This window comes from Kryptolebias marmoratus, linkage group LG5 (genome assembly GCF_001649575.2).
Source record: "Kryptolebias marmoratus isolate JLee-2015 linkage group LG5, ASM164957v2, whole genome shotgun sequence".
NCBI lineage: Eukaryota > Metazoa > Chordata > Actinopteri > Cyprinodontiformes > Rivulidae > Kryptolebias > Kryptolebias marmoratus.
The window spans coordinates 19,605,725-19,620,274 of NC_051434.1; the positions used below are offsets into that span (position 1 = coordinate 19,605,725).

At 42.5% G+C, this 14,550-nt stretch overlaps 2 protein-coding genes across 2 annotated transcripts in view; both read left to right on the forward strand.

The window, feature by feature from the left end:
* The window catches only part of LOC108244469 (tropomyosin alpha-3 chain), a 14,784-nt gene extending 10,668 nt beyond the window's left edge, over positions 1-4,116 (forward strand). The window contains exons 9-10 of the mRNA XM_017430705.2: positions 1,039-1,117; positions 2,946-4,116. Coding sequence (XP_017286194.1) covers positions 1,039-1,117; positions 2,946-2,949 — 83 coding nt within the window. The 3' untranslated portion in view covers positions 2,950-4,116. The remainder of the gene's footprint in view (positions 1-1,038; positions 1,118-2,945) is intronic.
* Positions 4,117-7,065: 2,949 nt separating this feature from the next.
* Positions 7,066-14,427, forward strand: s100v2 (S100 calcium binding protein V2). Its single transcript, XM_017430669.3, has 3 exons — positions 7,066-7,218; positions 10,255-10,386; positions 13,638-14,427. Exons 1-3 carry the CDS (start codon positions 7,210-7,212, stop codon positions 13,806-13,808), a joined length of 312 nt encoding a protein of 103 aa, XP_017286158.1. The 5' UTR covers positions 7,066-7,209; the 3' UTR covers positions 13,809-14,427.
* The last annotated feature ends 123 nt before the right edge of the window (positions 14,428-14,550 follow it).

Below are 14,550 nucleotides of genomic sequence, written 5' to 3' on the forward strand. Positions count from 1 at the left end.
GGAGGCACTGATCCTCATCCCGGCTGTTTCACACTCGGCTGCGAACCGCTCCAGTGAGAGCTGTAGATCACGGTCTGATGAAGCCAGTAGGACCACATCATCTGCAAAAAGCAGAGATGCGATCCTAAGGCCACCAAAACGGATCCCCTCAACACCTTGGCTTCTGTCCATAAACGTTATGAACGGAAACGGTGACAAAGGGCAACCTTAGCGGAGTCCAACTCTCACCGGAAACGAGTCCGACTCACTGCCGGCAATGCAGCAGAGCTTGATTAGACTCTTACTGATTAGTAATAGATTGCTGTATGAATGTGTGTAGATGGGTAAACAAGGGCACAGATTGTGTTGTAAAGCACTTTGAGTGGCCTAGTTGACTAGAAAGGTGCTATATAAGTGCAGTCCGTTTACCATATTATTGTGAAATAGAAAACAGATATGACAAAAATACAGAAACCTGGAGCATGAATGACTACTGAAGCCCAAAATGTCAATACTTGGTGGATGATCCACTCTTGGTCAACTGGCTGTGGTGACATCATTTTTCCATTTTCTAATGATGGATTTAATGGAGCTCTGCGGATTGTTCAGAATTTTGGGCTATTTTGTAAAACCCAACCCTGATCCATACTTCTCCACACTTTGTCTCTAACCTGGTTTGAGAGCTCCTTGGTTTTCATGATGTCTCTTACGTCGAGGTGTTGGACCGATGTGAGCTTTGCCATCAACTAGGGACACAAAAATCAAAGCAAAACTGGGGAAAAAAAGTACAAAAAACAAGATCATCTTAAATGTCACCAGAAACACGGAAGATAAAGAACCTGCTGGTTGCTCGTCTGCTTCGCCTCACATCCCACTTATCACGGCTCAAACGCAAAACATTTTGCTAGTAAGGACAGAGAGTACAGAACTGTGGCGAACTAAAGAAACATACAAACCTAATATTCAGCTGCTCTGCAGTCATTCTTTTCTTTCTTTGTGGCCATTTTCATTTATTTCTAATTTTTGTGTTTGTTTTTTTTTTAACTTATATTTTTATAGATGAGCTTTACGCTCAAAAGCTGAAGTACAAAGCCATCAGTGAAGAACTGGACCACGCTCTCAATGACATGACCTCCATGTAAGTAGTGACGCGTGTCAGGAGGGATGAAGACCGTCTAACAGTGCTGTCATGGGCCACACAAAAGTCCCATTTCTCTACATGCCTCAGATTTGAAGTCACGGTTTGGTATGTTTCTAGTACAGCACAGGTGCAGTGGACAAGTCTTTACTCAATTTTAAAAAAAAGCCTGTCTCACAACAAATTTTCTGCTAAATAATAACTTGAAGCACTCAAAGAAACACCAACTTCCCCCAAGGCTACAGCGTGATTAAAAAATAGTAAACAACCAGAAACAGAACCTCTTTGGCAGAAGAAACAGAAGGGTCACATGTAGGAGCAGAGACAAGTTTTTAACAAAGGGGTTACCTGTGAGCTTGACCTTTGACCCTATGAAGCTTTGAACTCAACAGGCGTCATCTTTGACCCATGAGGTGTCCAGCTGTGCAGTTTGACATTCCTACATTAAACTGTTGTAGAGTCAGAGCACTAGGTCAACTGTGATGTTGACCTTTGACCACGTGACCTTGAAATCAACAGTGATCACCTATGACCCATGAGGTGGAGTTTGACATTCCTGTTATACAACTGCAGAGCTAGAGCACGGCTGATGTGTGACCATCAAACTTTAAACTCTTGTTCCTTGTACCATGTTTGACGTTGGGGCATCGTTTGAATTTGAACGTAACGATTCACCATCTCAGTTGTGGTTCCTAATGATTCTTGTTTCCGATTCTTCTAAGAGGCAGTATATGCTGTAACCTTTTTGTGACACTCTTCAGTTTGACTCTGTGGCGAACAGAGCTGCACATCATGGACTGTGGTCAACTGCTTGGCTAATGTTAGCAATTTCAGGTGGTTTGTCTATGAAAAAATACCTGTTAGCTGGATATTAGCATTTGAGTTGACCCATCGGTCTGGGTCAAGTATAACTTAATAGCTGCCCCGATATTTGTATGAGACTTATTTTATTGTTTTGCCGACTGCTCATTTCTTTTATTAAAGTTAAGCCACACTTTCGATCTCCGCCCCACACTGTCCACAAATGCACGCACACTTCCTGCGGGTTCTTCTTCTTCGTTGGTGTTCGGTGGCTCCTTCTTCCGGTCGGTGGACTGGGTATCGAAACCAGGAATCGAAATTTAAAAATTGGGACAATTCTGGAAAAACAGGAACATCAGCACTCGAAACTCAACGTCAAACCTTATTTGAACCATGTTGTTAAACTAAAAATGGCTTCTCTGAAAGGACCCACTGCCAAAGAGGATTTCTGCCAATTGAAAACAACTCGAACATAACCCCCGATTCTGGAGCAATAAAAACATTGCAATGATTTGTGAATCTCATAAACAAATAGCTTATTGACAATGAAACGTTGTAAACATATCAAAAGTTTAAATGAAGAAACTGTAATATTTTTAGGAAAAAGTAAAATAATTTCAAATTTGATGGCAACAACATATTGTTTTTGTATTTGGCCTTTTATCCAATAATATAAACTGATAGACACATAAAAATATCTAGGCAGATATTGATTTTTTTATTCATTTTTTTAGATTTTTTTAAGATGATCAAATGAAGAGCAACACAAATACTGTTTGCTTCAACTCTTAACAGTGCAAGAAATCAAATCGAGTAAAAAGAAAAATACATTTATGCAAAAACTTTTCACTTTTGCACCTTCGATTTCAATATCATCTTCATTCCCAAATGCTTTTTAAATAGTCAAACCTTCCTGCTTTTAGGTCACAAGCCCCCAAATCTGGAGAAAGATTTCTGTAACGGAAAATATATGAGACTAAATGAGTTCAAATATAGTAACACTTTCTTCTCTTTTTTTTTGTTTCAGCTAAGCATCCAGAGGTTCCACCATGACTTGGATCTGGATCTTCTTCATCTTCTGGCTGTTCATCTCCCTCCAAGAACCACGCCCCACACACACACACACAAACACACACACAGCTCCCCTGGTGCCTGTTGTAGCGCCTCCATTTCTGCCTCCTCTGACGGACAATGTTCAATCTGCGCTGAATGTGTTTTTGTCCTTTTGTCATTGAACTTACTCATCAGGGTTTTTGTTTGTTTGTTTGTTTTTATCACTGTATGACAGTGGCAGAAAAAAAAAGAAAAAAAAGAAATGCCTGGATCTATGCACTTGTGTCTGTCGATGCTGTTACTCAATATTTTACGGAGTGTTTAAATTTCATACAATCACTTCTCTCCCNCCCCCCATTCAGCTAACCTTCATATGTTGAAAACCTTAGAGGAACGATCACTTTCAATTTTTCCTGGATTTATTTTTTTTTTACTTTTGTGTATACGTGAGAAGGAAAAGGCAAATAACTTTGTCCAAGATCATCTCAGATTAATTTAGAAGCACACTCGTTTTGGTCGAAACCTTTTAAATATCGTTAAAGGTATTCTCGTGCGGCATCTCGCACGATCTGTTAGCACTCACAGTTTGTGTTGGAAATGACTCTCAGCTACTACCACACAGAGTTTGAGCTCAATAGCTGTAAAATTGGCTGAGCTGCAGCCATTTGTGTGTTTGCTGAGGTCACCTGGCTGTGGCTGCCATCTTGAATTGGGTTGACTCCAAACATTTGTGAGCTGTACATGCTTTCTGAGACTTTCATCAAAACTTGTCCACTGGATATTGAGACACAGTATGTCCCTAACGCTGCAGGCAACCAACTGCCTTCACACACACACACACACAGAGACATGAGCAAGAACACGATCGCCCTTTTGCCTTCGGCGATGGGCGGTAATAAATAAACAAACAGTCGGACAACAGAAACTGGAAGCTGCAGCCGACCAGGAGCAGAGAACCCCACAAAGAGCGATGACATCCGGAAGACGTCTGTCCTGGGAGAGGGGGACGCTGCTGAGCCAGAGCTGGGAAAGCAGAGACAACAAAGGAGGGTAACTGAGGACCTCTAGTGGAAAATGTCAGGCAGCAGCAAAAAAAAAAAAAGAAAAGAAAAATCTTGCAGAGCTGTGAGACAGCGGTGTCTAATCCTGGTCCTGCAGGGCCACTATCCTGGTTTAAGTCAGGGGTCTGCAACCTTTACAATCTAAAGAGTCATTTTCTGATTTTGCCCCTCTAAATAAAATGAGTCCAGAGCCACAAAACCCACTTGAAAATTGAAATAAACTCAATCCATTATTACATAAAAACCACTTTTTTAACACTTTGACATTAAAGAACTATAAAAAATTGTTGACAAAGTAAAGAAGAGAAATAAAATCAAATTCTGCATTCACACTTCAAATTTCAACGCTAAAGACGCAGGTCTGCTTGGGACATTTCGATATTTGCTGAAAATAATACTTTGAAACAATAAAACGGAGTTAGAGCAAACATTTAAATGAAGCCAGTTTCTTGAATATTTATTTCGGATTTATTATTATTTTCCTTTTAATAAAAGCAAGCATCTTGATTTACTTTATCCAAACTTTAATTCTCAGTTTCAGCAGGGTGATTAGCCAGATTTTTCCTTAACATTTTCAATGTGGTTCAGTGGTGTCCAAGAGAGGCAAGGGGACCATAACTGAAGGGGCTGAACAACCATGACCAGGCTGCCAGGAAGTCAGCCACAACCAAGTGCCCGCAGAGGGTGAGGCAGGTCCTGAAGAGCCACCTGAATGGGAAGAACAAAGTCCAAGCCATCAACACATGGTATAATAACCTGGCCACAAAAGGAGATAGAAGCCACTGGAGCTCCTCACAATGTACAGAGGGTTATACACAGGATGAAAGAATCAAGACCCTAAAGTACATCAGGATAAAAAGCCCCTAGTGATGATCTGCTAAGTGAATGTCTCAGGCAGCGGAAACCCAATGTGGAAGAGGAGAAAGAGGAACCCTCATGGAAGGAAGCCCCTGCATGGCATGTACCACTGGCAGATTGAGAAAGGGGCTGATATCAACAAATCCTACCAGTGGACTGAAGCACTGAAGGGTAGCAAACAGGAACATCTGTGCTGAGTATGGAAGCTCCAAGGTCAAAGTTGGTGGTGGGCGGCGGGGCATTCCAAGCGTTGTGGAAATGACCCGGCTAAAGTCCTGTGAGTTTCTCAAAAATCCAGGCTGACACAACTGGGTGACGGCCGACCAAGTGAATTTTGAGGTGGCCAACAAACGTCAGAAGAAGGCAGTGGTGACAGAGGCAACTTTCCCTTCTATTGTTCAGGGCGCGCTTTTAACTGCGCATCTCCAGGTGGCATACTAGCACACATGCACCCACATAACATGAACACACTTTTTAATTAATTTATTTATTTATATACAGTCAGTCTTTCTGTTACACATACGCTTACCCACACACACTGATTCACAAACAGTCCTGACAATTGAAGATCATACAAACAGGTTGCTATTACAACAATGTGGCCTGCCTACTCTGATGCTAGATTCAGCCTTAATTCCATAAAGTCAATCATGCAATTAGGATTCTTATCTTGAGATATCCTTTTTGTCAAACAAATCTGTTCTGTCACATGTAAGCATCCATCTACTCTCTATGGTATGCCTGATTTGACACAACAGGATAATAAAAAAAATATTTTTATTATCTATTTCTATTATACAACTATTACTTTAGGTTAGTCAACCCAGGCCACATTTATGCTACTCCATTTTTTTTCTCTGTCCAGGCACTTGTAATAGAAGCCTAGCACTCAAAGCGTCGCATATCGCCCGCCACCTTCCATAGCAGAGTTATAGACTAACGTCAGAGTTGTCGTCGTTTTGGTCAAATCTCGAACGTGACATTACGCACAGTCCCATGCTACGTCGCAACACGTCACAGTCAAAGTATGTGTTGGGGCAGGACTCTCAGCCACTACCACACCAACCCCTAGCTCAGTATTTGTAAAAACTGACACGCCAGTTGGCTCTGGCAGCCATTTTGAACAGGGTCGACTCCATGAGTTGATCAGCAGTAGTGATTACTTTTTGTACATTTAACTAAAATGACAAAAGTGGCTGATGAGATATTTTGGTAATACACAGACACACACACACAAGTGAATACATTATTGCCCACTTTTAGCAGTGGATGATAAAATCTTGATGTTTTTATTTTTGCACCAAAAAATCCCGTTATGTGTGGACAGGAGGTCCAAACGTAGCAGGAAAATCTCAATTTTTATATTTATTTTTGTAGTGTAGATGGGGTCTTGGAGCATGGTGGCCTCCATAATGAACTCCAGTTTGGATCTCCACCTGTGTGTGTGTGTGTGTGTGTGCACCCCTCCCAGAGACTGTGTGAAGTTAGTCCGAACCAGACAGAAAGAAATGTGGTCCTGCCAGTTTTCTCCTCTCTCGCTCTCTTTCTGTCTCTGTAGCTCTGTCCTTGCTTGTCTCTGTGTGTCCATTTATTACTCCGAAACCTTCCTAATGCTAGATTACTGACTACCTCGTGGGACGTGTCCATAAAACATGCACTGTCAGGGTAAAAGAAGTGGGATTGGAAGAAAAAGGGAGAATACCAGCCTAAACTTGCAGGCCCTTATTGCGCAAATAAAAAAAGAGGCTTTCCCAAAGATTTCCAGATGTGGACTGAGTTGTCTGATGAATGCGAGCTCAGGAATGTCACCTCATGCATCTGAGCATGAGGAACTGAGTCATTTAAACGTGAAACTGAGCGGAGATGTGGAGGGCTGTGGAGCGGGAGTGTGTGTTGAGTTAGTGGTGGGATTGCGACAGCCCGCTGCTCCACCTACCTGCCTCCGCCTCTGCTGCCGAGGGAGGACCGGCGTTGCCAGATAGACGATTGTTGCCGCATTGGTTGCTGTATTTGTACGACAGTTTTGGGGCCTGTTCGATGTGCGATAAATAGCTTTTAAGAAGCCCAAATTTACCGCAGCAAGGAGCCCACATCACAACACACACACACACACCACCACTGAAAAAAGTGCCCCCTTCACTATGCTTATAGTATAGTTTTTGAGCGACGGTGCGCTATTTTCGCCATTTCTTATCTGGCAACCCCGGGGAGGATCCACGAGAGCTGCCAACTGGTGACAGAAGCCCTGACACACACTCTACACACACTCTACATACACACCCACACACCCAGACAGGAAGACAGCTCGGTGCAGTCAACATGCCTCAGGTAAAGACAAGACAACTTTTATTAATACTTTAAAGAGAAAAGTTTAGAGTAAAACCCGTTGTTTCTAAACGTTTTTGTTTGTTTCCGTCGCGGGGTGGAGGAGCTTTCAGCTGCGCGAGCTCGGCGGCGGAGCAGGGCCGTTAAATGCGCACTTTGGGCGCCTTTTTTTCTTCTTCTTCGTCTGTTTTTTTTTTTTTTTTTCTTTCTTTCTTTCTTTCTTTAATTAGTTCCGAGCGGCTCGAAGTTTCTCGCTTGTTTTGTTGCTGTTGTCGTCGCTCTGTCCCGGAGTTTGTGTTCGAGTGAAAAGTTTCCAGATGTGCGCGGCGCCGCGGCCCCTCCCTGAGCCCCTCGGCCGAACAAAAGCGGACCCCGGTCCGGGGGGGTCGTGCTGGGGGGGCGAATTCTGCTCAGACTGCACGGGTCCAGCACGAACCCGGGAGCTTCCCTACGTTTGTTTGTGTGTGTATATGTTTCTATACAGCATGTAGGTGTGCATGCGCGTGCGCGTGTGACAGGCCTGCAGACACAGCCGGGCCCTGGTCCTTATGTCCTGTATGAACAACAGCAATAACACCTGTAGAAACCATCACGGTGACGCTTAAGTCTGACATGTTTTGCCCCCCCCTCCAGTTATGACCCGTTCTTACTGAGCCCAGCTCCTTTACAGCTCAGTGGCAACTTGTCACACCCTGAAACTTGAACAACACAAAGCACTAGATGTAATAGTTGACCATTTGTGACCATAAATAAAATTTAAAAAAAAACACACAACACACAATCTGCCTTCAAACCCAGCTGACACCGGGGTGCTGGAGGCCCAAACTGTGTGTGGCTTCAGCTAAAGCTGGGACAGAGCTGGATTTGGGTGTGGCAGAGGCTACAACAAAACCCAGGACGTAGTTTGGTTCAGGCTGTGTTCAGAAAACTTGCTGTGTGTTTTTTTTGTTTTTCTTTGTGTGTGTGTGAGAGTAGACATCACATCTGGATTAAACTTAGATGGCCTCTTATAGATGGAAAGAAGGAAAAGAGGGCCTGAGCTGGGGCCGAAAGTAAGGTTTTGTTTAAAAACAGTCTGTAGGTGTACGACGACAAGCCGTTTCACCGTGAGAATATTAAATGAAAGAACGTGTGTGTGCCTGCTTACTGTTGTCTTTTAGGGCCTTTTTTTTTTTTTTCCTCTGGTGTAATCACCGCAGCATGTTAGGACCCGTAGTCCTCGTGGGGACCTAAAACCCGGTCCTTTATTGCCCTGGAATGTCGTCCAGGGGTTGGGGTTAGGCCGACAGAAATGAAGGGACGCAAAAGGCAATTCCTGGAACAATAATGAAAACAGAAACACAAATCTGGGCGCCTGGGCGGGCGCGCTGGTGCAAAAAGGCCACACCGAAAAAGTGGAAGGGGATTTTCCAAACAAATCTGAGAAGCAGTCAAATCTCAACTTGAAGCACGCGGCAGAGAATTAGATGCAAAAATGAAGTCAAAAGTGGCTCTGAGCTGCTGCTTCATTTATAAATAAATCACGAGGCAGCGTCATACTATATTAACTATATTATGTGCTGGTCAAGCTGAATATATATATATATTTGAATGTGTCACTTTATTAGCAGGACTTAAGAGCAAAAAAAAAACCCACTAAACTATCTGAATCTGATTGGACGAATGGTTCTGTGTTAAAGTTAGCATTATTAAAGAAAGGTGACATAAAAACACAGGGATAAAATGTACATTTGTCCATTTTAGGTCACAAAATGTTTAGGGTTAGGGTTATGTTTTTTATCGCTAAACATTTTCAACGTTTTCACTAAAGAACGTCTCTTATCTTTGGTTTCGTTCAGTTCTAGCTTTAGCATTCTTAGCTAACGCTACAGCTAGGGTTAGCTAAGAATGCTATCGTTAGCGTAGCCACCGAAGCAGCTCCAGAGGGCTGGAGTTATCCAACTAAATAAACATTTATTGACCAATCAAAGGCACTGTAAAACAAATAAGAGTTTAAAAATGTGATTTTATGTTCATTTATGATTGATCTGCAATCGTCGGCAAAATCGGTCTCTGTAGTTCGAGCTTCTGAGACGAACTCTGTTAGCTAGCCTATTTACTGGATTTTTGCAGTGTTCTTCTGTGACAAAAACAATAAGCAACCATTTTGCAGTCCGAATAAAAGAGGGCCAAACATGTGGCTGTTTTTAAAGTGATATTCTGGCCATTTTGAAGTGGGATTCTGCGTAAAAGCACATCTCACCAAACAGAGCCTTTGCATTAAGCTAGCTAACGCAGCTAAGAGCCGCAGCCGTCTTAAAACAACTCCAGTCTTTAATATTTCAAAGCCGTTCGTTCAAACACAGCTTCATAGACCTGTACGCCACAGTCGGTTTCATGTTAAGAGGGTATTTATAGAATTGTGTGTGGGGGGTTTGGCAGCTAGCTGTAGCAATCGCAGTGCAAATTTAGCATAAATCTCATAACATCTCTGTAGAAACTCCCCCTGAAATGTGACAACATTGTAAAGGTTTATAAAGCAACATTAGCATAAACGTCCCTGAAACGTTTGAGACTGGAGTTGTTTTAGGACAACAGTGGTCCAGGCTAGCCGTTAGCTTATAAATCCTGTTGAATTTAAATGATTTCCCCAAACCGTGGCTCTTCGGAAAGCTGACTACAGCATGTAAGATAATAATTATTCACAACTTTCACGCAGTCCACCACTTCAGCATATCAGAAGTATCTCTTTGAAGCTAACCAAAAAAATAAGTGCCGAGTTAAATTAGGTAGTAAGTTAAATCAGTTTTGCCCATTTTTATTATCATATCGATAGAGAGGTACATCACAGTGCAGTATGACTTTTTTATTTGTTTTTATGAGCTGAAAAATGTTAGTAAAGACCAAACCTAAATTTAGTTAAAAAAAACACAAGCTAACGTCCTATCAAGTGTCATTTAATCTGGGGTATATTCAGCTCTCATTTGTGTTTGAGTTGTTTTCTTAGCGATTACGATATTCTTTAATTGCTGTTTTGTTTTTGTTTTTTTCCTGTTTTAGTATTCAGACCTAGAGAAGGCCATCAATACGCTGGTTACCCAGTTCCACGGGGCTTCAGCGGACCAAGGGTCGACGCTAAAAGTCGATGAGTTCAAGGGCCTCTTGTCCTCCCAGATGCCCAACCTGGTGAAGGTAAAACTGCCGTCTGCCTGCACGTGCCTCTCCCTCAGCCAGGTCTGCTGTTGACTGCAGCGCCTGGGTGTGGCAACGCACCTCACCTTACTCAGCTCAAACAAAGACGGTCAGGAACATGTTCAGCAGAGTCAAACAGGCGTGCGCGCACACACACACACACACACACACACACATCATTAAGGCTTAAGTATGTATGTCTAAGTCTTATCGCATACACATAACGACAGGGTCCTTTTAAAGTATTTATTTTAAGATTTGTACCATAGATGTAGAACTACAATGCTTCTATTGTTTTCTTTTTAACATATGAGGCTCTCAGAGTTGTAGTTTGTATGAATAAGGAGCATACACTAGTCATAAAGCAAACAGTCTACTCAACCATAGTTTACAGACAAGATGGTTGCTTAAAGTGCAAGAACTCATCTTTTAAAGATTTACATCAGGGATCAACAAAGAGTCTGTGTTCATCAGCTCTTTGTTTGAGGCTCTAAGGCCCCATCCACAGCGCTATAGGTAGAGGCTTTTTCCCTTTTTTAAATTTTTGTTAGAAAAAACATTACATTTTTATTTTTTAAAAAAGGCTCTCCAAAGTGGAGATTTTAAAAAAAAAACCTCTGGATCTGGTCTGGTGGATCTATGTGGACATCAGATTAGCAAGGCCCCCCTCATCAAACACAACATATTTTGATACCATTAGATAGATCTTTTAAAGACTAATCCAACACAATTTAAGTTTTTAAAATCATTGTACTGGTTACCAATTTATATGTACCAGTGTGTATACTGTACGCCAGTGGCGCCGAGGCTGTTGAATGCGGTGGTCCTTCTGATCAAACCCCTGGGAGGGGATTGACGCCTTCGCAGTCTCAGCGCCATCAGATGTTTCTGTGGCGACACGGGGGTTGTTCGGTTGAGAAGGCAGCGACAGGCTAAACAAATGGTGTCGTGCAAAAGTGTAGAGGTTTAGTATAAGCTAACGTAGCGTTCTGTCACATCAGTGTGTTGTTTGTGAGAAAGACTCGTGTTGGAAGCCTGAAACCGCTAAAAACAGGCCCTCATTTGGCTAGCCATTAGTCTAGCCTGGAGAAGACTTTTTCCTCTTTCTCCACCCGCCGTGCTCTGTCACTGATGTCACAGCTGGTAAGGCACTAACTACTGATAACTATTTAACAGAACACACCTTCAGAAAGGTCCAGACTATCCCTGTAGATCTTGTGAACTACGTTGGTATGGTTCACCTGTTTTGGCCACATTCATTATTTCATGAACTTCTCTAAACGTGTGAAGGTCTGCTGTGGTATGTGGCACGAGCTGCCAGTTACAGACCATGTACACCCTGGACGCTGTGGGGCAGGACCTCTGTGGATCAGACCTGCCTGTCCAGCACGTTCCACAGAGCAGATTGACATCTAAAGAATTTGTGTCGACAACATTCCTAAAAACCATCTTTACAGAATGAGTTTTCCCGCTGAAAAAAAGCTACTTCCGTGTTCCCAACATGGGTTAGTATGCACTAACGGGTGGTAAAAGGCAAAATAACATTAACATGAGCGGTCTGGACCCAATGTCTCCCAGCAGAACCCTGCCCAAAGCTTCACATCCCCCATTGGTTTGCCTTCTACCCATAACGCAACCTGGTCTTTATGTCAGATCAGCGAAGAACATGGCAGTTCATGAAAAGAAGCCGACTTCTTTCACTGATCCATGCTTCAGTCCTTGTATCCATGTGTCCAACGTGCACTCGTTCAGTGGACACATGTCAACATGGACCCTTTACCAACAGACAGATCTGCTGTCTGCTTTAACTTGAGCTTTACCTTTTGGGGTTTTTTTTAATCAAAGCTACAGTGTTTCACCATTGGCTGCCTGTAGCATTAAGTTTGATGTGAGAAAAAGCATTTATTAAAATGCAATCAGTAAACAGAAAGCTTGAGCAAGGGCACGAAGGATCATTTTAATTGGCAGTTGTGTCTCCTTTAGTTTTGTATATTGACAGCTTTGGGGACTAATTACAAAGCCACCATTTGAACCCATTCCCTCCTCCCATGCCTGCAGGCAATGACTGAGAGGGAACAACTCTTCTGCGTAGTTTTTTTTAACACTTGGGTCCAGGTAATGTGACTGTGTTAAAGTCCAGTGAAGAAACAGGCCAAAACACAATAAGGCACAGCCAAAGATAAACCAAACTAATTATCGTGGTGAAGGTTCATCAGGAAGAACTTGTTTTTTTTTTTTTTTGTCTTTTCTCACTTTTTCTTTAGTAATAGTACCATGTTCCCAAATGTCAGTTTCAGTTCTGTTGTGTTAGAAGCGATGGTGCGGCTGTGTGGGGTTCTGTGTACGAGCTAAAGGTAAGCGAGAGAAACTGTTCTCTGCAAAAAGCTGCGTGAACGCTGAGCGTTGAACGGCCCGGCTGAAATCTGCTGAAAGAGCTGAAACAGACTTATTAAGGTTAAATGAAGCAGAACGCTAGCTAAAAGCCAAAAGTGTCTGCTAGCTAAAAGCAGCGAAAGGTTAGCTATATGCTAAAAGTAGCAAAGGTCTTTCTAAAAGGTTTAAAAGGTCAGTTAGAAGCTTTAAGTAGTAAAAAGCTAGCTAAAAGAAGCAGAACACTAGCTAAAAGCTTAAAGGTGCAAACTAAAAACGTCAGCTAAATGCTAAAGGTATCAAAAAGGCCAGCATATGCTAGCTAAAAGTAGCAAAGGGTTGGCTAAATGCTAAAAGTATCAAAAGGCAAGCTAGTAAAAAGTTAAATAAAGGAAGCATAACATTAGCTAAAAGCTAAATGAAGCAAAATGCTGAGTCATCATTCACTCTAACAATGTCTGACTTGTTGTAGAAAGCTCTTTGAATGAACTCAGTCAGATGAGCTAACAGTTAGCCTGCTAGGCGAGCAGCTAAGACCAAACTGGATTGCTGCTGTCTTAAAACAGCCCCAGTCTCCAACATTTAGTAGCATTTCATGCTAACACTTTATCATGAACCTTTATGCCTCCATCAGTTTTGCCTTACACCATTATTTACATGGAAGTCTATGGTTAATAACAAGTGTAAACACATCGGCACGACAGCAGTTCAAAGGTTTATGAAGAAGCATTTGCAGAACATAACATTTTAAAGTTTTACGGATGGGCTAAAGGTTAATGTGGTAGTAGCTGAGAGTCATTCGCACTGAGCACATCTCACAACATAACCCGTGTGGAGTTTTTAAACCGGAGCACATCCTTCCCACTTGTGTTTTTCCCTAGGGCGTCGGCACGGAGCAGGGCTTCGGCGAGATCCTGCGGAAAATGGGCGTGGGCGACGGCGAGGGCATCTCGTTCAAACACTTCTGGACCCTGATCCAGTCAGTAGCCACCACGCAGTTCGGCAACCTGAGCAGCCAGGCGGCGTCGAACTGCAGCTGCATGCTCCTGTGAAGCGCCGCGTCTCGCCAGCCACTCCCAAGTCGCCACTCCTAACCATTTATCCCGCGCTATTGACATGTATGTTACCCACGTAATTAGATATTAAAACCCGAGTGCAGAGGGGGGTCAGCATTTGTTCTGGCACATCGTGCTGTTTCAAGCCTTTGTCATGAAAGCAGTTTTAAACTTTAAGCTCCTCCATCAATTAAAGCTCTTCTGCACAAAATAAACCCTTAAACTCTTTCCATCTGAAGAAGCTCAAACAGAGCTGAGTGCCTCCACTGCTCCCCCTGGAGTCAGGACCACGTTCCTGCAGTCTTCACGCCTTCTTTTCAGCTTATTACTGACATTACATTATAGTTTTCTTGTTTTTTTGTTTTTTTTTACAGACGAACAAACAAGAACACTAACTCCCTTTACATCACGACCCACGTGTTCTTGATTATCCAACCTGACAGTTTGAGAACAGTTCTCCAATGTTTAAAACGTTAAACTGAAGCATTTTAACTTTGAGTCAAACATATGTTCACTCATTCCGATTATCTCCAGCTGTATTAAAGTTTGAAATTCTCTGCTGTTGAATCATTGAATTGGAAGAAATCATTTCAATAAACTGTTGATTATACCATGAGTAGTGCGGTCATTTCTGCATTCTTTTGAGCTAGAAATGTATTTAAAGTATTTACCCCCCCCTACTATCTTTACAGGTATGCATATTAAACATGGTGTTATCTATGGTAGTGTTTCAGTCAGC

Bases quoted from the DNA above. Each gene is read 5' to 3' on its own strand.
- s100v2 (XM_017430669.3), top strand. The intron at 10,387-13,637 runs GTAAAACTGCCG...GTTTTTCCCTAG, and splicing joins AGATGCCCAACCTGGTGAAG to GGCGTCGGCACGGAGCAGGG.